We start from the raw sequence: 23808 nt of genomic DNA on the forward strand, positions 1-23808 counted from the left end.
TTGATTTAAATCTCATCACAAACTCATGCGAGGTAAGCAATTGGAAAGCGCAGTAGTCACAGAAGGTCTTGTGATTAAATTTTGCTAAAGGAGTGTCTATCAAACCAGAACAGAGAACGCCAGTCGCTAATGCTAATAGGAAAACAAAAACACCAATCGCTATGCAATTCAAATAACAAAGACCTATCCATGCCGTCAATTCTCAGCAACGTACGCCACCTCTTCCTCGGATATCAGCCTCCCATCATCGAGTAGCCCCTTGCTCTCCATCACTCAGATACCTTTACAACTTTTGGGCAACAAAGGTAGGGTCGCAGATAATTTCGCCGACCTCGCTGGGGGTTTGCAGGGTCCACGCACCCTTGTGGGCATCAGAGAAGGTATTGTCCTTGTTATCGCCCCGGAGGACAGTCAAAGGGTTGCCATAGATGTCGAGGATCTGGCATCGGTAATCCTGCTTCTGGACCAATGACCCGACCCGGAGCTCGACGGTTTCGAAGGGACCGCTCGTGGCAACAGGGGCCGACTCGGCGCGGTATCCAGCGGGGAGGACTGTCTGCGAGCCGGTCTCGGTGGATTGACTTTCGAGAACAACGCGCAAGTTGAGCTCATCAGAGGTGGGGTCGATCTTGACAAAGGTAGGGTCGCAAATCACCTCGCTGACATAGCTGGCCTCGCGGAAGGTCCAGGCACCCTTGTCGGCGTCAGAGAAGGTGATGTCGATGTTCTCGCCGCGAGTTGCCACAATCGGGTAGCCGTAGTTGTCAAGGGCCTGGCAACGAAGATCCTTGTTCTGGACATCCGTGCCGAGTCGGATCTCGATCGAGTTGAAGGGGCAACTGATGGCCGGAGCAGCCATGTCTCTGACGGTTGATTCGAGGGTAACCTGGGCGCCGGTTTCTCCCCCATCGCTCAGACCGACGGTAACCTTGTCGTCATAGTAGCGACGACTGTGAGGGGCAGCCAGGGCGCCGGAAGCGGCAAGAAGAGAAAGAACAACGGCCTTGGAATGCATTTTTGGATATGTTATTTGCGTTGGCGCTTTTGGAATTTTTGGTGTTTTCTTATTGAAAGGGTAAAGAGTGTCGAGCAGTTGGCCCAAAAGACAAAGGAAACAAGGAAAGAAAAAGAAAAGGAAAGAAAGGCTGTAAGTTGGTTGATTGTTGGTTATGTGTTGTATGATGGGGAGAAGATTACCGAGTGGTAGGAATTCATGCCATCTTTATACCCACTCCATCTCACTGCTCGGGCTCCCAAGACAGTGTCGTTATTCCGTGCCTACAAAGCAGACGGTGAACCACTATCAGCAGTATCCACCAGGTGAATTACACACCCGGCCCAATCGAGAAATGCGCTTTTACTGCGCCTGGAATGAAGCAGCGTGACAAAGCACTCGCCAAGGCGACTATATCCATTGGCTCGATGGCGAGCTGGGTATAGCCATGCAGGACCATACTCCAGTTACAGCAGAGGGACCCAAATCACCCGAAAGAGACCGAATCTGCCATTAGCCCACACCTGCCCACGTTACGTAGCGCAACATGGCGCCGGCCAAGGTTTCCACTCGGTAGGTCTTGGCTTCTAGAAGTGCTTACTATATCACTACTCCCAATAATAGACACCGAGATGGCCAAAATATTAAATCAGCGGGAAAGGCCAGAAAGGCCAAGCAATTGGACAAGCCTTGCGGAAGCCAAGAAAACCCCCCCCACCGAGGATTCTGGCGAGCAAGTTCTAATGAAGCTACCGAGTACAGAGGAGTCTATGCGTAAATAGAGGGTCACAAATCGTCTCGGAACCGCGGAAGGTAGTATGTACCTCAATGCACAGGACGAGCAAGGATTCTTCCTCGGGTAGTATTCGACCATATCCCAAAACAGGAGATATGTACTTGCCCACGGTCGTTCGGAATAATCCTTCTTAGTTGCGCCTCGTTCCACCTTCGATCACTTCTATGAGACGCTCGGCGCCGCCGACGCGGCTGTTGCTGTCCTTCTCACCACCGATTTCAAATTGAATGAATGTCAGCTTCACCGCCATATGCTTTTGTGCACTTGCACCCAGTCATCAAATGTTATCGGCGGTCGCCCCGTCACTTTTTCAACATCATTGTTCATTCTCTCCTCGGTCCCTTGCGCCGTCATAGTTTCCAATAGAGTCAGCAATGCGGCATAATGTTCGGGACAGCCAGCCTCGATGTATCTCTGAACGTTGTCCTCGGCAGATAGCCTGACATGGTCAATCTTGCGCCCTAAGCCATTGCTTAGTTTTACAGCGATCTGCTCCTGTAATCAGCCTGGGCCTATCGCTGGAGCTGGCCTGCTGCCGGATCGGATCGCCTTTACCTCGTCGTAACTCAACAGTTCGGGTCCTAACAGTCGGTAATCGCAACGCTGCGGGGCCTTGTCGGTTAGTGCGCGAAAGGCCACTGCTGCGATGTCAGTGGCACTAATGAACGGAGCCTTGCCATCCCCGCAAGCTGTATAGAGCTTGTTCTCGTTCTTGATTGTGGTCAGATGTTCCTGCTCTGACATCCTCTCTGTGTCGCTTACCATTAGCGAGCTAACGAAAGTATAGCAGGGTCAGGACAGAACTCCTTGAACTCACCCATAAACCAAGTCGCACGAACCACACAGTATTCCACCCCAATATCAATCAAGTGCTGCCAAACTTTGCCAACATGGTGACTGCCCTTCTCAACCGAGTTACCCGCCAAGAGAACAAATCGCTTGACTTGATGCTTTTCAACTGCAAGATCGATGAAGGCGTTCATTGGAGGTGCAGGGTCAGGTATCTCCGGGGAGACGAGGTAGACTGCAGATATCTTTTCCTGGTCCGGGAAGCGATACTTGAAAGGGTCGTCATAACTTGAAGGGTTTAACCAGTCGAACTTGACCGCGGGCATTCCCTCTGGCGCCGCAGCTTGACCTCGACGAGAAGCTAGTAAGAAGGGCACTTTTGCATCTTGCAGGAGGGAAGCGACGCGGATAGAGGTCTTACCCGTACCGCCAGTGAGAAGGATGGCCATGATGATTGTCTGTCGACTTTGCAAGTGTCACCGGTTCTTTCAGCGCGGCAGTGATACACACTTATATGCCCCGTTTTCGCACATGACGGCGTTTGCAGTGGCCATAATCTTGATATCAGCCTACCCCCTAGGGAAGTCAACTCTCGAGGATGAATACCTCTTCCGGCTATGATGTTTGTACAGGGTAATAGAATCTAGATCATGTTCTGGTAAAGGAAGGACACGGACTTAACAAAAACATTTCCTCTTCGGGATTGGTTGCCAAGCCTCGCGCTGATTGGACACTTATTCTCCAACTGATTTTCCTTCGCGTCCAACTGTCAATGGTCTCGTGTCGCAGGTGAAAAAAGTCTCAGACCATCGAATCCGCTGTTCACCGGCGCTCATTTATCTCTTGGGTTTCCCTATCCAGCGACCTACTCGGGGGCATTGCAAATCACTGAAAAGTCTCCGAAGAGCTCGTTTAGCTCTCATGAAGAGGCTGAAGCTCCTGAGATGGAGCGGCACCGTACTCTCACCCCGAACGAGACCAGAACTCCTTCAACATCAACCTCGCCTTCTCCGGCGCTTCCAAGCGACCGCTTCAGCCCCTTCAGATCTCGAAAATGAATCCCTGCATAAGCCAACAGATGGACCGTATCTCTCGGAGGAAGAGCTTATGAAGCTACCGTCACCTCCGGTCGCCGCAGCAAGGACGTCCGCGAAACTAGCTGCCTTACATGCTCGACTCGCATTACCCTCTCGATTTCCCCTCGAAACTTTGGCACGAACCCTGATTGACGACTCGGCGGATCGCTCGCCGCGATTCAACAACAAAGCATTTGCTCTGCTTGGAAATGACCTGTTGGGCTTCTATACATCTGAATACATTATAAGTCAATACCCAAGGCTACCGCTCGCGGTTATCTACGCAGCGATGTACGCCTATCATGGGCCAGCGACGTTGACACAAATGACGAGGGAATGGGGCGTGGAAGCTGCTGCAGAGCCTGGAGGCGAGGTCGACCCAGGCCTCTTACAATTCAAGAGGATGCCGCCGGAGCAGACTCTCGGAGATGGGGAGTCAGGACCAAACAACAATAATAATGACCCGAGAGCCAAATGGACGCGAAGTTTAAGTGCGAAGTCGGTACACAACGATCAATTTGGTGAATTGCCGGAACGTCCAATTCCACCAGAAGATCTGGCCTCAAAGGGTGTCACCCTGCAACGAGCCAGCACAAACTTTGTGAGAGCAGTGATTGGTGCAGTATACCTGCACGCTGGAAGAGCAGCCGCAAAGAAATTTTACAGCGATCACTTCATGTCGCGACAACTGGATATGTCGAGTCTATTCCAGTTTAAGAATCCAACCAGAGACTTGAGCCGATTATGCGGAAGAGAAGGATTCCAGGCACCCGTGGCAAAGATTCTGAGCGAAACAGGGCGGAAGAGCAGGACCCCCGTCTATGTGGTGGGAATATACTCCGGCAGCGATTTGTTAGGGGAAGGCGCAGGGGCCAGCTTGGACGAAGCCAGAACACGAGCGGCGGTTGCAGCACTCAAGGGCTGGTATCTGTACAGCCCAACCGAATTTCGGTTGCCGAGCGAAATGGAAGAGCCTGGAGCCAAACCGTGGACGCCCATTCTGGTGGATGCCGGCGAAGTTGTCGGCTAAGGTCTGCTCGAGCCTTTTGTCCTCGCGGCCTTTTGTCGTCGAGGCTCAATGTACTTTTATGACACCTTGAACAAACATTCTGAGGGGACATATGTAAGGCATTATCAGGCGCTGGGAGCAGCTATAGTGAGGAAGGCAGCCACTGGTGGGTCGTGGAGACCCATGCAGAGGCAAATGTTAACAAATGTTCCTCTCCAACCTGTTCTGTGCGACTTATATGTTAGCGGCCCTCAGCCCGGTTGCAAGGCGCAAATAGGCTGGCAGCTAATTAAAAGGATAAGGAACACTCAGACATGGCTGGGGCCGTGACCTCGTCCAGTGCCTGAGAAGCGGTGAACACGGTTTGAAGATGATGTACGTAACGGGCGATCTTGGACTGTGGTGGTTTGGTCAATATCTTCCCAACTCCCTGACCAGGCTCGCCAGATCCTGCGGAGGACAGAGTCACGCCAACGAGTATACGGAATAGCCAGCTCGCCAGATGTACTCCGTGCCGCCCTCGCTCCGTACTCTGTCTCTATGTAAGGGGCTCCTGCATGATGCGCAATGAACACTGGCAGTACCAACAAGAGGCGAAGGGGTTGGCGGCTTGGCGTTCTTGGCGGCTGTCCTGATGACGTCGCAGGGTCGATTGCTAATTAGGAGCCTTTTCCACTCCAACTCGATCGGATACGCACAGTGCCTGGCATCAGCAGAGGCAAATGCTAAGCGACAATCAACTGATTCAACGGGCTGAGAGGCTATTGGCAAGAGCGCTGGGCTCCCCCAGAATTGGGCGTCCCGTCTCTTTGGGGAGATCGACCACACACGAACACGAGGGACCTTTGAGCAACACAAAGTGCTCTCAGGCATCGCCCGGCTTGCGCCACACACACTCAAACGAGGCCGGCAGCCCGCGAATCATGTTCATCATTCGACCAGGACCACCCGATGGACTTGCAGAAATTGATCAGGGAAACAAAAGAGTCAGTATGCGAGTCTCCCCGCTTCGCCTGGATCCCTCAGATCAATTGCCTTGGTGGGCGCATGACTGGCGCTTGTGACTTGGTGCCTTCGACCACCATCATTTCGAACATTCCATGGGCCGGTATTTAGCCTTGCTAGGCGGTCTTCGAATACTCTTGTCGACGTTGTTGCCTCTTGTGGCGGATCGACGTTCCGCAGCATGTGGTTCCTATTCTTGTTATAAGCCTGCTTATCGACTCGTCCTTCTTCAACCTGATTTTCCCACCATACTCGTGTCTACTGGGAAAACAACTCACGAATTCCCCACGATGGCAGCAGCAGAATACTTTACAGCAGGCCCCAGGCCCCCGCTGGAACAACAGAACTATAGCTCTCATGTACCTCCACAGCCTCAGAGATCGCACTCCTCACAGCATGGATTCAGTTACCAACCCACTCAACCAGGCCACCTGAGTCCACAGTTTGGCGTTCAACCGCCATCTCCATATGCTGCTCCTCCCACTTCGCATCCCCCTCCCTACCAACCCCTCAACAACGAACCGAAAGTTCATTTTGTACCCATCCCTGCGACGTCCGGGCAGCACCGACCTCCCCCCCCAAGCCAGCCGACGTACTCCCTCAATCAGCCCAACTTCCAGGCCAGTCCCGGGCAGCAACTATCTCCATATCCTCCTGGTCCATACGTGCCTCAAGCCTATCAACACCAGCCTTACGGACCACCTCGTCATCGACCTCACCACAGGCCATCACACAGCGACCTGCCGGGGTCCGGGTATTCCTCAGATCCTGAGCCCAACAGAAGAAAGCACAAGGACCGACCCCGTCGCATATCAGACAATTCACGATCTACAAACGCCGACGGATTCATCGGTGCCGCTGGCGGCGGACTACTAGGCGACCTTCTGTTCCCCGGGCTAGGTACTGTCGGTGGCGCATTGGTGGGATGGGTCGGTGGCAAAGATTATGGAAAGCACAGGAAGTGGAGAGAAGAAAAGAGAGATCGAGAGCAGGAACGCTGGGAGAGGGAATACCACAGAAGAAGTAGCAATAGTCGATCGAGGAGTCAGAGTCGAGACAGAGACACGCAGCGGTCGGGACATAGTCATGGTGGCCATGACGAGCGAAGACACAGTCATGAAAGACGGAAGGGCTATGAATAAGACGGACGGGATATTCGTGGGACTTTTGGACAAGCAATTTGCAGACGTTTTGTCGACGATATGATGTGACCTTGAGCAATGGGAGCCAGATGATGATGACGCACCATCAACGAGTTTACGAGCTTTGTTCCCAAGAACACGCTCGGCCCGAACGGCTGGTCTTTCCGGGCTGAATAATGAATTATTAGGTACCAGGAAGATGGGGAACTTTGGTTTTTTGGAAGTCTCGCTGTGGTCGTGTGATGTGTAAAGACTTGCCTTGGGACGAATCAAGGGGACAGCGGGACAGCATGACATGCAGCCCAGATCCGCCGTAGGTGGCAAATCTGACGATATACCAACGAGGTAGTACTGATATATCGCCTGGTCCACTTCTGCCAGCACGTTTGCCTATTCCGGTGGAGAGAGCAATCTTCCTGAGGCTCGAACAGGCAAATATCCATTTCGTCCGCTTTAGAAAGTGTTCTTCATTGTCCACAATTCCCTTCTTGTTCCACGGGAGCCTAGACTGGGCATGTCCTGCGAATCACTCTACAAACAGAGTGCGCCTTGCGTCTTGGGGTTGTCAGTGTGTCCAGCCTGACGAGTCTTTCTGGGGGCGAGAATTGTGGTGCCGTGAAAAATGATGTTGGACAGGTAGGGCCCCCACCCCACAACGTTCTTTGCGGCACAACTGCCTGGCGTTGGCGGCAGAGACAAATACGTGATGAGGCGCTGCGTCCTAGCTATAGAATCTAGTTCGACATTCTCGACTTGTTGCTGTTTGTTGCTGCGCCCGGCGCCGCGACAAAAGTCACACAGAAGTTGGGGAAGCTGAAGTATTGCCCGACAAATGGACCATGCAGACAAAAGTCCCTACGTGGCACATTGGCACGACATTACTTTTTGTGTTCGCTTCAGGGCTGTGTCAATCCGCGTACTTGACGAACCTAGAGCTTCGTCGTGTCGGTTGTTTTTTGCCCGAGAGATGAGAGGTGATTGACACGCGCTTCAACGCTGCAATCCACCCGCGCTCTGTCTGCCATTGCCCAGGCACACAGTCATCTCAGTTCCGGTAGGGGTGCAAGATCCCAAGTCTTTCGTCGACGCGCCTGGCGAGGCGGGGGAAGTTTCACCAATCCGTCAGACCCGCCCATTGTCAAGATGATGCAACAGCTTGGACACTGGATATATTTACGAGCAGCGGTTGCTAGAAGGAAGATTAGATTTGCTATGGAACAAAGTGAAATCGTCTGGAGTGAGTGTTTGCAATAGTATGACCAGCCTCTCGAAGGGGCAAAGGGGGGTAAAGATATTTGTAATGACATTAATTTATTCTGCACGTAGGGCCCATTTAGCGGGCAATTTCTTGCCAAGCCTGCCAAGATATGTCAGAAAATCTAATGACATCGCCAAATGTGCGCTTTGATTCGTGACTTCACGTCTTCACTCCCATCTCCCTTCTCATTCCGATTGTTGGTTTCTTGATCTCACTATGTCCCGTCCTTTGCCCAATATTTGAATGATCCTGGTCGATGATTGGAAGGTCAGATGGACTCGGTGAGAATTTTAGCTACCCAACGAATGAGTTTGCAATTTGCCTCACTGAATCGACATGTTGATGCCTGCAAAACGACCACGGTTGGAGAGACGCGCAACCACAGACCGCCGGAATGGCATGCGGAATGGACGCGGACGACCTATGAAACAATTCAATGAGCTCAAGCCTTCGCGCAAAGATCGAACCCTACAATCGAGCATCATACACAAACAGCTCACCGCAGAAATCGAAACTCCGAAGGAGGCATCAGCTCTCGAGTTATTGCCGGTCGAAATCATTGAGCAGATCTTCTTCGATTGCTTGGAACTGAATCTCCCTAGGGCGTCGCCACATCTCGCCCGAGCTCTCTCCAGACGCTCAATCTATTCTGCACTCGTTTTGTTCGCCTATTTTGAGGTAGACTCATCGAGTTATGTCGAGACTCGCCATTTCTTGCCAGCTGCATTCAGGGTGATTGGGTGTGACAACCAGAGGCGTCTACAAGAAGACATTCTGAGGACTAGATGGTGCACGTTGGACCTCCTTCAATCTTGCATGCCAGCTCTAGCCAGATTGACCATGCTTAGGCTATGGCACCGTCAAAAAGAAAAAATTGACCGTGCCAAAGAAGAAACGATAGCAGAAAGAACTGACAACCAGGAGTCTTTCGGGAACGGCATCGTACTACCCGATTTCGATTCCATTCTCCCGGCACTTGACGACCAATCCAGCATGGAAAAGTATTTCAGTCTCGAGGCAGCCATGCTACCAAACGGGCAACAAGATCAGACGGCATCATCCGAGACTTCAAATGAATATCTCAATTCATTTATCGAAACTTCACCTGACTGGGCCATCCAACGACCATGGACCAGCCACCATCTTCTTCCCACTTGGACGACAAAGAGTATATTCGCGGTATACGTCATCCCAGATAACATTGTGCTCCGCAAACCATGGACGGACACAAACATGAAATTACTTCGGCTGTTGATCCAAGGCATACGACCTGAAGGTCTCGGCGACCAGGGAGTTCCATCGTTTCAAGCAATGTGCGACGGCATGGCGAATGCTATTCAAGAGGGTAACGTGAAAGCCCTGCGCGTGCTGGTTAACCTAAATGACACAATCGGGAGGGCGGGTCAAGCTCTACCCTTAAGCTTGCTCCACTTGGCTTGTCAGCAGCCTACTTTACCGGTACACCTTCAGTGCCGCATAATGCTGCAACTCCTGAGAAACCCCGCCACATGCGCCAAGATTGTTGCCGCGGACGACGAGATACTCCTGCGTTGGGCCTTACGTACTGCGAGCTCTTCACCAGCAGCGCATCATGTGCCGATAGCAAGGGCCGTGCTCCTAGCCATGGGAATGAAGACACAATGAAGGCACCCTGTTGAGTCCTAGCCCGATTTCCGGTACACAACCCAGAACTCTATCGGCCTAGGCGTCCACAAGAGAAAGGAGAGGTATTTTGCTGGCAGAAGATGTCGCTGGATCGGAAGAGGGACAATGGTTGTTACATGCATCTGATCCATTATCCTCCGTTCGCTTCGGTTTCAACATCTTGGTCGGAGCACGGAACGGGCACTCAGTGGTCATTATGCGCTACACAGACGAAGATTGAAAGCAGGACCTAGCATGACCCCCCACGCCTGCGAAAGGCTGCCAGAGAGAAATGCACAATCAAGGAGATTCTTGACTTTTGATTGTATCCTAGATTTTGGGCTGTTGAAGCCCAACTCCGTGCCCATGCCCATTTTCGACGACAGGCGCTATGCTCGATGACCTTGGACGTTCCCCATCGACACAAATTCTCTCCCCGACCCAATCCATCTAACTTGGGAGTAGCCGATCACGGCTCCCCAGGCCAAATGCGATCGGCAATCCTCCTCACCAGCTTCAACTTCTCCACCATATCGGGTCTCTTGACGGCGTTGCCGCTAGAATGGCTGGCAAACCCGCACTGCGGACTCACGCCGCACCTGTTGAGTGCTTCCTTCTCAGTCTCGCCTGTCCCCTTGCACATCCAGCCCGCGGCCTCCTTGACGCGCTTGACCATCTCGTCCTCGTCCTCCATCTTGGGGAACTTGCTCGTGACCACGCCGAGGATGACGTTTTTGTTCTTGGGCAGGTGCTGGAGCGGCTCAAAGCTGCCGGCCCGCGGGGTATCGTATTCGAGGTAGTAGGTGTGCATGTTGAGCTTCTGGAACAGCAGGGTGGCGATGCGGTCGTAGCCACCCTCGGAGAAGTGGCGCGAGTTGACAAAGTTGCCCCGGCACAGGTGGACGCCGACGTGCATGTCGGACGGGATTTGAGAGATGCATGCGTTGTACAGGTCGATGTACTTGGCGAGGAGTTCGTCGGTGGAGTAGGTGTTCAGAGGATCCTTTTCCCAACCTGCGATCATGGCTTCGGAGCAGAAGTCTGGTTCGGGGGAGAAGAGAGAGGAGAAATTGTCAGTTTAGATTCGGATATGTACCTAGTACGTTTGGGCGATGGCGACCATAGAAGAAGAACTTTGGTAGAACGAGCCCACTTACAAGCCAAATTTGGGTCATCAAACTGCACATTCCTCAACCCGTGCTCGTACAAGATCCTCAGTTCCTCCTGATACGCCTTGGCAATGTCGGCAAAGTACTCATCGTCGTTCTTGTACACGTCGGCGGGATACGCCTTGCCCTGCTTGTACCGCAGATGGTACCAATTGGGGGCAGCAAGGGTGAGTTTGAGGTCCTTCCAGCGGGATTGCGGGACGAGGCTCTTGAGGAAGTCGAACTGGGCGGTGTAGGTGCTGCCCTTGTGCCTGATCTTTCCCGTGCACAGGACGGTCTCGCCGGGCTTGTAGCCCTCCTCGGTGAAAGCCGCGATGTCGGGGATGTACATTCTGAAGAGGTCCGGGTCTGGGTGCTCGATCTCGGTCATGCCCTCGAGCCCCGGCCAGAAGGAGCCCCAGAACATGTGGCGGCGGTACTCGCCGTCGGTCAGGGCGTGGAAGCCCAGCTCCAGCTGCAGGGCCACGATGTCCTTGATGTCGCCGTCCTCAACCTCCTGCAGCGCCGTCGCCGACGCCTTGCCCGCTTCCCACGCGTGCCGCGTCTCAAGCAGCTTGTCGGTGCGCAGGAGGGAGCCCAGGTGCTCGGCGCGGAAGGGCGGGTTGCGGTGCAGAGGGCACGACATGTTGATCGTACTCGGTATGGGGGTCTAGGGAGGTGGAGGGGGGACGTAGGGACGGGTCGTTCTCCAAGCGGCTGTCGGTGATGTAGATAGAAACTATGTTCTCAGGCACAAGACTAACAAACCTGTTTTATTTATGGGCCAGTATCTGTGTTTGTTTGCCTCAGAGCATGAATAAGAGAGTTGCAGTATAGGGTAGACCGCAAAGCAGAGCGGGGAGGAAGGGGAAAAAAAGAGAGAAATGGCCGATGATTCAATAGGTGAACAACATCCTACCCAATAACTGGCTAGCCAGCCAAGTGTATAACCAGGAACCAGTCAGTATGATCCATCTCCACAACGTTATTGCCCCGCAATTGGCAAATGGGTTTTTCCTGTTCTTTTTTCTTCCCTCTTCCTATGCCACCAAGGTGAGGAGGGGAGGCGAGGAAGAGGGGTAATTAAAGGGGTTTGGTATGTACCTGTAGATGGAAGTTGGTGTTTGCGGGGAAACGACGACCATGACATGAGTGGATTACATAAATAGGTCAGGGTTCACGTGATCGGTCTATCAATGGACGCTGTCTGCCTCGATGTTTCACTTCCTCAGCCCGTCTACCCGTCCACCCAATTGATTCAGCCCGGAGTTACCACAACCAAGGCAGCGAGGCGAGGCAGCACCACGGCGTCTTGGTATGTAGCTCGGTAGGCACCAGCAGCAGAGTCCGATGCCTGCCCTTGGGTGTTATCACCGCAACCACCTTCAGTCAACATCGCCCTTCGCCATCGATCGATTTGATTGTCAAGCTGACCGTCTCGATTGGGATGCTCAGTGACCTGAAGTGCTTCTCGTTGCATCGAACAGTTGGCCCCGGATATTGCCATCGCCCTTGAAGCGCGGACATCAACGACCTCTCTCTTATCACCCCTAGCCGTGGGCCCAAGGGACACGAGCTAACTCCATCTCACAGTCCAAATGAAGCTCATCGAACACCCTAATGAGATCCTCAGCCGCATCATCTCGTTCCTCGACACGCCCAGCCCATTTGATGATGAAATCCTGCAGAAGCCCAAATCAGCCCTGACTCCCTTTGAGTCCGAGGCGGGCATCGAGTTGACCATTATCAAGGCATCTGCCCTGAAGAACTTGACCTTGACATGTCGCTTCCTCCGTGCTCTGACCCTCCCCGTCCTCTTCAAGCACGCCGTGCTCCATCCCCTCCTGCTCAGCGACTTTCTCTCTTTTCTCAAGAGCCATGACCTCTCTCAGCATGTCGTCAGCGTTGTTGCCCACGTCCCGGGCCATTACAACCACGTCCACCCGGCATGGTGGGCGCGCTTGCTCAACGAAGTTCCCGCAACCCGCCTCAGCATTATCGCCGCCCCCGAGGTGTTCGCCGAACTGGCCAGGATATCCTTATGGAGCAGTGATGCCTGGGCCTTTGACATGGCGTTCCAGATCCTGCAGCTCGACCAGACGCCCGAAGCCGCCCGGATGCGGATCGACTACGACGACCTACCCAATTTTCTAGTTGCGCGACCCTGGCAGAACATGGTCGTCAACGAGGGCTCCAGCCTCCTGGCATACACCACCTACGAATTCTTTCTGCGGCGGACCCCGTCCCTCCTGACGGCGCTGCACTTTAATTCTTCAGGGCCCGGGGACAGCCTATTCGCGAACCTGTTGAGTTTCGACTTTGTGGCCATCTTTCCCTTTTACAACCATGTGGACGAAGTGCTGAAGTGCGTGCGCAAGATGAAGCGGCTGCGGCGCCTGTTCGTCAAGTTGTGCCCGGAACCAGAGAGCACGTGGTTCCGCGACGAGATTGAGGCTGCCGGCGGGGCTCTGGACATCCACGACCCGTGGAACGAGTGCGAGACGTCGTGGACGCTGATCGCGCACAGCGTGGTGTTCTTGACCACGGCCCACGGCCAGCTTTGCGAGTTGCAGATGGACGACGTCAAGGTGGAAGCCATGCGCCAGACATTGGAGCAGGGCATTGGCTCCCTTTTGAAGGAGCGGTGGTGCTATGAGGATCCGGCATCGGGCATCTGGCGACGGCGGCGGATAGAGCAGGGTTCTCCGGGACAGGGGTAGGGCCGAGATGTATGTGATGGGAAAGAAAGGCCAGACCACCCCAAGCAAGACTCCCAACGCCCTTGCTTTCCTTTCCCTTCTTCCCCAGGACTGGCCATATTATATTATCTTTTAAATGGGGCTGTATTAGCAAGGCGAGGGGTGGATCACAGTCAGTCCTTCGAGATGTATATCGGCCAGCAAGCGAGCCAGCGAGTGAGCAAGCAAGCTATGAGGACGAAAGGCACAAACCGGCGCATATTTGAGGGGTTGGGAGAGGGGGCAAACAAGTCTGCCAGTTTTTACCGAATGTGAATGGGAATGTGAACCTAATTCTGGGATCTGGATCTGGATCTAAATCTCAATCTGAACCTGTCTGCATATGACGATCATATACGAATCGAACCCGTCAGGCTGTCCTTGGTCTTTGCGTACAAGGTATTCAGGTCATTCCCCCTTTCCCGCCCCCTTTCTTTTTGCCTTTCTGCCTCCCCTTTCTTCATCTCGTCCTTTCCATCTCACATGCCCGTGTCAAGAACATAAGTTCAAGAGAAGTCTCCGTCTCCGGTCCCGGTCCCGGTCCTCGTTCTCATCGTCCTTCTCCTTCTCATAGCCATGTATGGTGGTATGATGTAATGCAAGTGAACGGAAGGTAGGCCATAGACTCGCAAGGCTCGGCCACTCTGAGAAGACACCCCGCCCAATCAACGTACTCATAGGCAGTTGTACCTACCTATCTAGACATCTATAGGTATATATGCACTTGCCATCATTGTAGGTAATAGGCCGTTTAACAACGACAATGCGAACATTTCTCGTACGTCATCAATCATCAGTCATCAGGTGATCGAAAGTATGACATGATATCAGACAAGAGTACCCAGTAAATGTACCTGCTTGGTATGTACAGCCTGGTGCCGGGGTTGCGTATCAAGGTTGCCGGGAAATGGGGGGAAAGGGCGGCAACCACCAGCGGAAGAAAGTTCCAAAGGGACACCAAGCTGGATAAAAGGTCTAAAGGGTAACCAAGGCAATTAAACTCCTGTCTACCTACTTAGATAGGGAACAAGAAAAATAATGTACAAGTATGTGGTCAATGACAGGCTAGATCTTAAAAATCCTTTACAAATTTGGTTTTTTCTTCCGATCATACTACCTCATACGACCTAGTATTGTTGTTGCCCTTGGAGATCAACTTCCTTTTCCTTTTTTTTTTTTTTTTGGCAGGGCAGAGGAGAGTAGACAAGAGGAGGGTAAGGGAGTAGGCAGGGAAGAAGGATTCTTCACCACTTCTTCACCAAGCATCAATCTATCCATCCATCCTCCCTTCCTTCCTTCCTGCCTGGTTGGCGACTTCGGCGTCATTACGGCCTGCCGTGCTGCCGCTGAAGACTCGTTTCATAGCCATCCACTCATTCCCGTCCCCACTTCATGCTCTGTTAGCTACTGTACAAGCCAGGTATTACGTACCTAGGTAGGTACCCAGTACCGCTTTCGACATACCCAGTATGGTGCGAACGCCTGGAAGTTTTTTCCGGGCTCGATGGCGAAAAAAGATTGGCCAATCACTAGCTGTCAATCATGGGGACCTTTTCCGGCGCCCAGGATCGTGGTTTGAGCAAACGAGTCAAGAAGTGGAGACGCTGAAAGCGCTAGTGGTGGAAGCTGGCGGCGCTAAGGACGCTAGTGGCTGTGCTCGGCTGCGTCTGATTGTCGCCCGAAGCTAAGCTGCTCGCCAGGTGGCATTGTGTCGTATCGAAGAAGAAAAGGAAAGGAGCAAGAAGCGATCGCCGCAATGGTGAGAATTAGCTGCAATAGCTAGCCATCTTAGCCATCTATTTGGTTGGTGGGCTGTCTCTGAAGGAAAGAACCGAGCCAAAAGCGCAGGGGAGGGAAGAGTGGACACAAGTCAAGTACCGAGTAACAAGTAGAGAAGGCTAAATAGCCCTCGGCACACCTTCCCATCCTCCCATCCTCCCAGACTACTGTATCAGCCGGGTCCTCTTTGGCGCACCGAGTACCTCGTCTTCTTTCCATCTAACCATGCATGTGACACATAGTGCCATTCGGGCATTGTGGCATTGTGGCATCGTTGGGCATTACGCTTCGCAACTTGGGCGAGGAAGAGTCCTTGCACTTGTACCGAGTAGTGCGGCCAAAAGCATGCTTGCATACTCTCTCCTACCCCTTGTCGAGAACCCTGGTTACTGCGCACTCGCCTCCCAGTCTCGCTTTTTTCTCGCTGCTTGTCTCGCCCCAGCTTCGTCTTTGTCTGTGCACGTCAGGTCAGGATTCTGGTTGACCATGAAGATTGGTTCCGCCCCCCGCTGATGCCCATCCCTATCCACTCCAAAAACCGAACATGGCCACTCTTCGCCGACATCCCCCAAGCCAATCATCGTAGCCGGATGTACAGTTCCCATCATTGCCCACGCTGATCACCTGACGAGCCTTTCCTGGCCTTTGGCTCGTCTTGGTCGTCCCTGGGCGAGATTTCTCCCTCACTGGCCCTGCTGGTTGTTGGCCACTGGCCACTGGTCACTGGCCACTTACGATTCGCTCTCCCATCTCACTCGGGACTATTCCCCCCATAATAATAAGACCGATCTGCAGGAGGAGGGAAAAAAAAGGGCTGGCCCAAGACCACCACCCCTCCTTGGTTTCTTTCCCTTTGTTGCACAGTGAAGCTATCTAAAATTCCAATCCCCCATCTCGTCATCGACAATCTCAAAACCCCCCAGGAAATTCCCCATCATCTCATCGCAAGGCTTCCCGCTGAAGCCTGGCATTCGAAAAACCAAAGCCGACGAGACTGATTCTCCCCCTCCGCCGTCCCCCAAACCCTGCGCCATGGGGACCAGAACCTGCACTTAGAGAACGAGAAGATGCAATTCGCCGTCTAGGGGGAGAGAGAGAGAGTGTGTGTGAGTGAGAGTGAGTGAGTGAGTGGGCCAGAGTCAGAGACAGTCAGAGACAGATGCCTTCACCACCTAATGCGCGGCCCATCAAGCCGGCCAAAGAAACTCCCTCCAAAACCTCCCGGAAGAAGACACCCAGTGCTCGCATCTCAGCCGCGTGTGAAGCATGCAAGAAACGCAAAACCAAATGCACCGGCAGCCCGCCGCCCTGCCATCTGTGTGAAACCCTAGGCACCGAGTGCGTCATCGACCTCTCTCTGGATATGAGACGGAGGGCCGCCCTGCAGCGCACTTTGGACGAGTCGAGGACTTATCAGGACGCCTTGAACAACTTACTCGATGGCATCCGCGAGGGCCCTACGTCGCGCCTCGAGGCCATGTTCGACTTCATCCGAAGCGGCGCATCAAATCAGGAAATCACAAATGCTCTACATCAGTACTCGAACCGTGCTCCCGAGGATGACGACGTCGACGACCCCATGTCGTCCCACGTAGACGGATCTGACTCCCTGGTCGACGCCGGTAAGAGTCCAGCTGATACCTCCAGTTTGGGATCGGTCACTTCCGATTCGGCAAAGGGCAAGGCTCCCGAATTGTCCAGTCCCATCGCCACTTTGCTTTCCTCGTTGAGGAATGCCTCCCCTCCAGAAGGAGAAGCCATCTTGCGCCACTTATTAGCACTGCGATCTGAAGACAGATTTGGTCTCCCTCTCTGGACCTCTGAAGCCAAGAACCTTTGGGAGAGTGCCGATGTTGGCACAATTCTCCCCAGCGTTGCCGAGCGCGCCTTGTGGCATCCGGTACTGCATCTACGATCGCAGAGCAATCGTGTGGAGGACCGCCCTCAGGTGAGTCGACGCCGCCATCCACCGTTCTCGCGCCATGGACAAGAAATGGGATTTTTTCTTTTTATTATTTTTTTTTATTTGGACACCACAATCATGGTTGGGGGGAAGGACAGAATACTGCAGTCTTTGACCCTAATCCCTACCTTTTCTTTACTATTGCCTGCCATTTCCGTGTATTTGGACTCTGAATGAGACATTGGTCTAATGATCGACACTCGCAAACAGTTGAACGCAAGCTCTCGACGTTTCTCCGAAGGGAACCCCAAGACAGAGCAGGCAGAAACAGTTTCATCAGATTCGCCATCGCCGTTGGCCGGGCTCTCGAGACAGTCATCCCGATACCCTCTGATCACCACGGACCTCCCCATGAGTGGATTGACAGTGGCTTCCTCGCCCGCTACCCCGTACGTCGAGTTGATCACGAATTTTCCATCCGGCCAACCAAGATTGAACGAATGGGATCTGTGTGTGGCACAAGAGGACCAAGTCACAAGACTCCGAGTCCCTCGACATCTTGTCCTGCCCTTGGTGATCCCCGATGACTCACCCATGAGCCGCACGTACACCGATTACGTGCACGGCGCGCGGCGAATGCTTGAAAACGGTGTTCCGATTTCGGATGTCTTGGGCGCCACAGAAAAGGTGGCTGTCGACTTGTTCTTCCGCCCTCGTAGGGCGACAGATAAATTCGACTGCGCCTCGTGGGCATGTGAAGTCTCTCGAAGTTTTGATACCGATATCTTCGTACGCCTGGCTTCGGCTTATTTGCTCACGCACATGATGAGGGTGAGGTGCAAGTCCAAATCCGGTTCTGAAGAGGTACTGACATAATTCGTACAGTGGCTGTTGGTACCTACCCTGGAAAATTATCAGAAACTTCCTGATATGATGAAACCGACACCTGCACAATGCATGGTTCCCCACATCGGCGCGATTGAGACAATACCACTGTATGCATCTCCTCCATGATTTGTGCCTCATTGGGGAGATCAAAGCTGATGTGGATCTTAGACCTCCAGTTCGGGACGCTGCAATCAACAAGCTGCGAGATTGGCTCACGCCTCTGATCCAGGCAGAATGGGGCGTGAATTGGCCTCACGGTCTAGACTCGGCTGTTGAACAAGACGTATTGATGGGAACCACAGTCCTGACCCAGAAATTCATCGAGCATGTGACCATCTACGACAACTGGAGCGTGGGAAGTCGCTTCCTGGTCACCTTTCCCGAGGTGGTAGGCAGGATTCGAATTCACGAATTGGGATGACCATACGGACCTGGGTGGAGAGATTTGCCTTGGCTCACACGTGTCCGAAACGCAAGTTTAAAGAAAGACTTGAGCTCTGTAGCCCGCCACCACGGCCGACGCGGCCGATCTCGATTCGAAGGTCGACTGATGTCTTGGGAGCGAAGTGGGCTCTCCAGCCGTCCTCACGGTGATGCCGGTTGGCGGCGTCGAGCAGCGTTGCAGTCGAAAGGCATTCCTTCCCCAGGTCCAGCTCTCCTCTTGCAGACCCTCCTTTTCCTCCAAGACAACAAGGTCTGGGGGCTGTGTGGTGCCTCATATCAAAAGGCAAGACAAGGCCAAGCCAAAGACCACGACCAAACCGGGACCGGGGTATGACGAGGTAGGACAGAGAACGGCGTGACAGCCCCAGAAAGGGAATGGCGCTGTGATTGATGGCCCGAAAAGTGGAACGGCGATGTCTTGGTAGGGTTGGACACAAGTAAAGGAAAATTAAACCGGGCAACAAAGGGTTCAAGAGGCAAGGCCTTATGGGGATATCATACGACTGACCGAATGATGGTTATCATGAGACATGCCAGACTGAAACACGGAATTCCCCCAAAAAGAGGGTTTGGAACACGACGAGATAATGGATGGCACGACGGAACGAGAAAATGATGGGTTGGAAAACCAAAATGATGGACTGAGGGTTTGCAAAACAGAAACGAAGGTGGAGCTGTTCCTTTCACAGCAACAACGACGAGACAAGATGTGGTCAGGTGACCTGCCAAGGACTTCCCTCTGACTCAATGGAGGACATGATAGATTCTACAAGTATTTGTACAAAGTCCTTGGTACAAGGTCTTCGAACACCTGTCTGACTATACTTGGTATACGGTCTGATAAATTACACAGGGGTTATCGGTGTTTAGTCCGAGGCCTTCGACCAAAAGACCAGCGTGACAGTCTTTACATGTCTTGGCTATCCAGCCAGTGACATCCCCAGCCGCGTCACGTGAAATTACTACGCTAAAGTACGCGGTAAAATTGGTCGTGCTGTCGAGTCGTCGAGTCGTACCTTGTGGAACGGAGATTCTAGTCCTTGTTTATACTAGCCCTGCCGTTTGTCTTCCGAGCCGGCGAGCCCGCGATTGGAGCTCTGTCCACGGAAATCTACCAGAACTTGTAGGGAATTGTCCTTGTTATGTCTTCTCCTCGGAGGTCCCACGTCCATACACATAAATGTCTTTTCCCATCTCTGCGCCGTGTGGCAGTTTCCGCGTGGCCATGCTCGCTAGCTGGCGCAGGGTGTATCCTTCTAGCAAGAGGTGGCTGGTGAAAATACTTCTAATGTTGACGAGAGGGGAGAATCGATCCGCTGTCGCCGTCTCGCTAGTGGGCGAATTGAGACGGATACTTGTACTTGTAGATAGATGAGGGCTGGCGGCGATGAGTTGGCGGAAGAGATCCTGTCCTATACCTGGATAGATACCTCCTAAATACCATGCAAAAAGCAGCCCAGCCAGGCAGCCGCGCAGGGCAACGTACGAGTACATCCGTAACCAGATGGACGAGCAGGCGAAAGGTATGCGCACGCTAAGGACTGATTGTGGGTAGATACGGATAGGCAAGAGGTAAAGAACGGAAAGATGGTGCGAAGTCACAAGATTAGCAGGGTAGAGGTGATACCACGGTACAGATGGAAGGATGGATTGATCAATAGACGACGGGCAGGTCTACTCGGTGCCTAGGATGTATGTATGTACCTAAGAAGGTATGCATATAGCATGTCATGGGCTTGGACAGGCCTCGACTCGTCTCGACTCGACCCCAGCGAAGCTGAATGAGATGGGAATGCGTTGGTTGGAATACCATACCCAATATCCATACGAAGTCCCACATCCTGCTATCGTACGATCGCCGAAGAGCGCAAGCCCATCCGACGGCAGCAACTCACTTGCACGCCAAGGTGCAAATAGCCAAGCAAGTAACCAAGACAACAAGCAGGGAAGCAAAGCTGAGGCGAAGGCGAGAATGGCGACTTGCAGTGTGCATGGATGCAAATTTCCTACCTGGGTAATAAAAAAAGAGGGTCCAAGCGAAGCGAAAAGCGTGGCAGAAGACAAAACAGAAAACCCGAAGAATAGAACCAAGGAGAAAAAAGTTAAACAAGCAAGCCAAGCGAAACCCGAAAAGAAAAAAGGTCGGAAGGCAGAACAAGCAAGCAAACAAGCCAAGCCGGAAAGTCGAACAAACAAGCAAAAGCGGACAAACACAGAAAACCGGCAAGACGGAGAGGCGGGACATGCAAGCGCTGCTGCCTGGCGTCACGGGGTACACGTTTGCCTTGGGCTTGGCCCTTGCATCCGCATTCGCCTTCGCCTTGGCATCTGCATCGTGTGTCTGCCTCGCGACGACTCACTTTGCACGACGACTCGACGTCAGCCAGCCCAGGTAGCCAGCACAAAAGGTATCTACCTATCTAGGTATCTACCTACCACGTTGACTCACGCTGTTGGTACCTAGCTCGCTAGGTGCTTTGATGTATTCCGGACTAGATCCCGACCAACCGACCTTTGCCCGTGCCGTCCAGCAAGCAAATAAGCACGCAGCAAACAGAGTAGAGGGGATTTTCATTCATTCATTCATTCATCATTAGCGGAGGAGGTACTGTCTGTCATCTCTACCTTCCCCAAGAGAGTAGAGTAGATAGCGAGATGGTATAAGCTCTAACAGTGACGAGGAGTAGTAAGTAAAGTACAAAATGACTTCCGTGCGTGTGCGTGACCGTGACTATGGTATCTTTCAAAAGAGCGCAATTCCATCCTCCCACATGTCCTTGCAAGTTGTCGTTCCCGGGTTCCAAAACGCCGAATTCTCCCCCCTGAGAATTCATCCCACGCCACTGCCAGGCATCCGGTTTTGCATATGATATATCGCCTGTGGTGGCAAACTGCGCAACAGATTCTGCAGGCGGTGAATCTCGGCCGCTTGGCGGCGAATAAATTCCTCCTTCTGTCGCAGCTCTTCTCTGAGATGCTGGATCAACTGGCTCTCGGCGCTTCCGACAATGTTGTCAATGTTGGGTGCCACCACGTCGCTGCCGAGATGTTGCTGCCCCTGCCCCTGCCCCTGCCCCTGCCCCTGTCCTTCTGTTGCCGTCGAGATCCTTCGTCGCTTGGGTGCGGGTTCTTGGGCGATTGTCGAGGTCGCCGCCGTTCCGGCAGCAGCTTGCGAGGTCGCTTCGTGCGGGCCGTGGTCTGACAACTCCTCCAAATGTCTCCGCCGCTTGTGCTCCTCGAGATTTTCTTTCCTGGTGAAGCCGGTGCCTGAGCTTCGGTTGCAGTTGGGAAAGGGGCAGAACAGTGGCTGCTTGGTAGATAGGTGCATCTTGTGAACCTCCCTCTGGTGCCTCAGGAGCCCGCCTGAGTAGGTGAATCCGGGGTTGAGTTCGCAGCCGGCCTCACGACACTTGTAAGGTCTTTCATGTCTGTCCATGTGCTTGTTCCATTCACACACTCGCTTAAAGGTCATGTTCTTGCCACGACAGTTGATGTGGTCGCAGTACATCTGACCTTGTTCGTTGCGAGGGGGTGACCTGGTGCGGCGAAAAGCTCCTTGGAGCTTGACGGATGGGTCGGGCAGCGAAGGCACGATTTCGTCTGCCATGATGATGATGTGCGCTTTCTTCGGGTCGGGGGTGGCAGTGGTGGATATCGATGTGTATGTTGTATCGTAGTCGCTTGGAGGCGAGACCGGATAGTTATCTCTCATGATCATGATGACAATGACCGGGGGTTGGATAGGAGATGGAGATGGCAACGATGTTGAGGGAGGAGCGAGGACAGTTCAAGCGACCGACATGGCACGGAAAAGAAGTACCTTGGGTCGCCCAGAGATATAGTATGGAGAAGGGGAATGGTTTGACGAGACGCTCTGGTGCCTGCAAGGCTGTGCAACATGATGTTTCCGAAGGGTTATGCCTCACCGGGTTAATAAGTATTCGCCCTCGAGATAGCCGCGCGATGAGCTGTTCCCAGAAGCAGGTTCAAGCAGCGAATCATGCGCCACATCGGGCCAGATCAGAGGACGGTAGCCAGAGCTGCTAGCGGAACCTGCGCTTTATAGCACTAGCAGCAGTGGCAGTAGCTCCCTCACCATACAGCTGACCATCAGACGGGAAGTGCATGCCTGATTTCTGAGGTGACTGACGTGGGAGCCTGGGGACCAGGGTGTGTGCGTGTGCGCAAGGGTGTGTCAAAAGGTTGTGTGAAATCCCCATTTTTGGGTTTTTTGGGAACCCACATGACTTGTGAGTAAAGAAGGAACACTCTTGAGTCTTGTCCCCATTGATGACTCACATGATTGGGCAGCTGGTAAGCTCCGTAGGGACTCCGTATGGGGGCAAAGGAATCATCATCAGCAAAACATACCAGCAAAAGTTCCCGCTCACCGCGGACGCGCGAGTGACATCCGTTCATGGATAGGGCCCCAAGGCCTTCCCGTCACTAAGTACGAGGCATGTACCCCAAAGTTCCACGCCTCGCCAGAAGCCACCATTGCCTCTCGCTGTCCTTCAAGTCCCCTTGCCTCGACCCGACCATACCCACTTGGGCACTTGGGTTCGCCACGGCGCCGGCAATGGACTGTTTGGGTCTGGTCGGGAGACAAAGAAAACCACCAGAGGCAACGGCCCTCCGCCCTTACGACGCGGCGGTGCGATTGGGTGCCGCAAAAGACCCTAGAAACGGGCAAGTCGGTACCTCCTCGCAGGCAGGAAAAACTGGCCTTGAAAAGCGCGTCCGACTGCTCCCTATGCCAATCGCAAGAGATGGACAAGTTTTGAGAAGCGTTTGGGTGGTTCGCCTTAGATGAGAACCCAGATCTTATGGTCCATGGATAACGTTGGATGCCCTCGCTTGCTCGTTCCAGCTTAGGGGCTAGCTTTTGCTACCGTCTCCGAGGCGCAGTTGGCAGCTGCTGAGCTCTTCTCGGTGCCGTCAGCCGGCCCCCCTTACGAAACATATAAAGCGCCGCATGACCCCCAAGCCATCGGCTACATAAAACTCCCGCACCCCATAAATTCCAAGACGTCAGCGGACGCGGTCAAGCAGAGCAAAAAAAATGGGTTGTGCAGTTGCACAAGGTTGGGACGACGTTACGATATCCTATCCGAGCATGCAGAAAAGGGCTGGCCCCCCTGCTGACATTACAGCATTACACCAGCACAACTCCTCCCGGTTCCGTTTAGTTGCAG

General features: G+C 53.2%; 9 protein-coding genes across 9 annotated transcripts; 5 read left to right on the plus strand and 4 right to left on the minus strand.

The window, feature by feature from the left end:
- Positions 1–283: 283 nt before the first annotated feature.
- On the minus strand, positions 284–1015 carry Z519_06162 (uncharacterized protein; the record flags this gene model as incomplete). The annotated part of the gene is made up of 1 exon (XM_016763902.1): positions 284–1015. One exon carries the CDS (start codon positions 1013–1015, stop codon positions 284–286), a length of 732 nt encoding a protein of 243 aa, XP_016620226.1.
- A 1015-nt stretch (positions 1016–2030) lies between these two features.
- Z519_06163 (uncharacterized protein) lies at positions 2031–3028 on the minus strand (the record flags this gene model as incomplete). Its single annotated transcript, XM_016763903.1, has 3 exons — positions 2031–2279; positions 2346–2527; positions 2608–3028. 3 exons carry the CDS (start codon positions 3026–3028, stop codon positions 2031–2033), a joined length of 852 nt encoding a protein of 283 aa, XP_016620227.1.
- Positions 3029–3500: 472 nt separating this feature from the next.
- Positions 3501–4685, plus strand: Z519_06164 (uncharacterized protein; the record flags this gene model as incomplete). Its single annotated transcript, XM_016763904.1, has 1 exon — positions 3501–4685. The coding sequence occupies one exon, from the start codon at positions 3501–3503 to the stop codon at positions 4683–4685; it is 1185 nt and encodes a 394-aa protein (XP_016620228.1).
- A 1274-nt stretch (positions 4686–5959) lies between these two features.
- On the plus strand, positions 5960–6811 carry Z519_06165 (uncharacterized protein; the record flags this gene model as incomplete). The annotated part of the gene is made up of 1 exon (XM_016763905.1): positions 5960–6811. One exon carries the CDS (start codon positions 5960–5962, stop codon positions 6809–6811), a length of 852 nt encoding a protein of 283 aa, XP_016620229.1.
- A 1594-nt stretch (positions 6812–8405) lies between these two features.
- Positions 8406–9713, plus strand: Z519_06166 (uncharacterized protein; the record flags this gene model as incomplete). Its single annotated transcript, XM_016763906.1, has 1 exon — positions 8406–9713. The coding sequence occupies one exon, from the start codon at positions 8406–8408 to the stop codon at positions 9711–9713; it is 1308 nt and encodes a 435-aa protein (XP_016620230.1).
- Positions 9714–10182: 469 nt separating this feature from the next.
- Z519_06167 (uncharacterized protein) lies at positions 10183–11507 on the minus strand (the record flags this gene model as incomplete). Its single annotated transcript, XM_016763907.1, has 2 exons — positions 10183–10754; positions 10871–11507. 2 exons carry the CDS (start codon positions 11505–11507, stop codon positions 10183–10185), a joined length of 1209 nt encoding a protein of 402 aa, XP_016620231.1.
- Positions 11508–12459: 952 nt separating this feature from the next.
- Positions 12460–13581, plus strand: Z519_06168 (uncharacterized protein; the record flags this gene model as incomplete). The annotated part of the gene is made up of 1 exon (XM_016763908.1): positions 12460–13581. One exon carries the CDS (start codon positions 12460–12462, stop codon positions 13579–13581), a length of 1122 nt encoding a protein of 373 aa, XP_016620232.1.
- Positions 13582–16537: 2956 nt separating this feature from the next.
- Positions 16538–18590, plus strand: Z519_06169 (uncharacterized protein; the record flags this gene model as incomplete). The annotated part of the gene is made up of 4 exons (XM_016763909.1): positions 16538–17326; positions 17552–18112; positions 18167–18276; positions 18338–18590. 4 exons carry the CDS (start codon positions 16538–16540, stop codon positions 18588–18590), a joined length of 1713 nt encoding a protein of 570 aa, XP_016620233.1.
- A 2853-nt stretch (positions 18591–21443) lies between these two features.
- Z519_06170 (uncharacterized protein) lies at positions 21444–22331 on the minus strand (the record flags this gene model as incomplete). Its single annotated transcript, XM_016763910.1, has 1 exon — positions 21444–22331. The coding sequence occupies one exon, from the start codon at positions 22329–22331 to the stop codon at positions 21444–21446; it is 888 nt and encodes a 295-aa protein (XP_016620234.1).
- Between the last annotated feature and the right edge of the window lie 1477 nt (positions 22332–23808).

Source organism: Cladophialophora bantiana (genome assembly GCF_000835475.1).
Source record: "Cladophialophora bantiana CBS 173.52 unplaced genomic scaffold supercont1.8, whole genome shotgun sequence".
In the NCBI taxonomy this organism is placed as follows: Eukaryota; Fungi; Ascomycota; class Eurotiomycetes; order Chaetothyriales; family Herpotrichiellaceae; genus Cladophialophora; species Cladophialophora bantiana.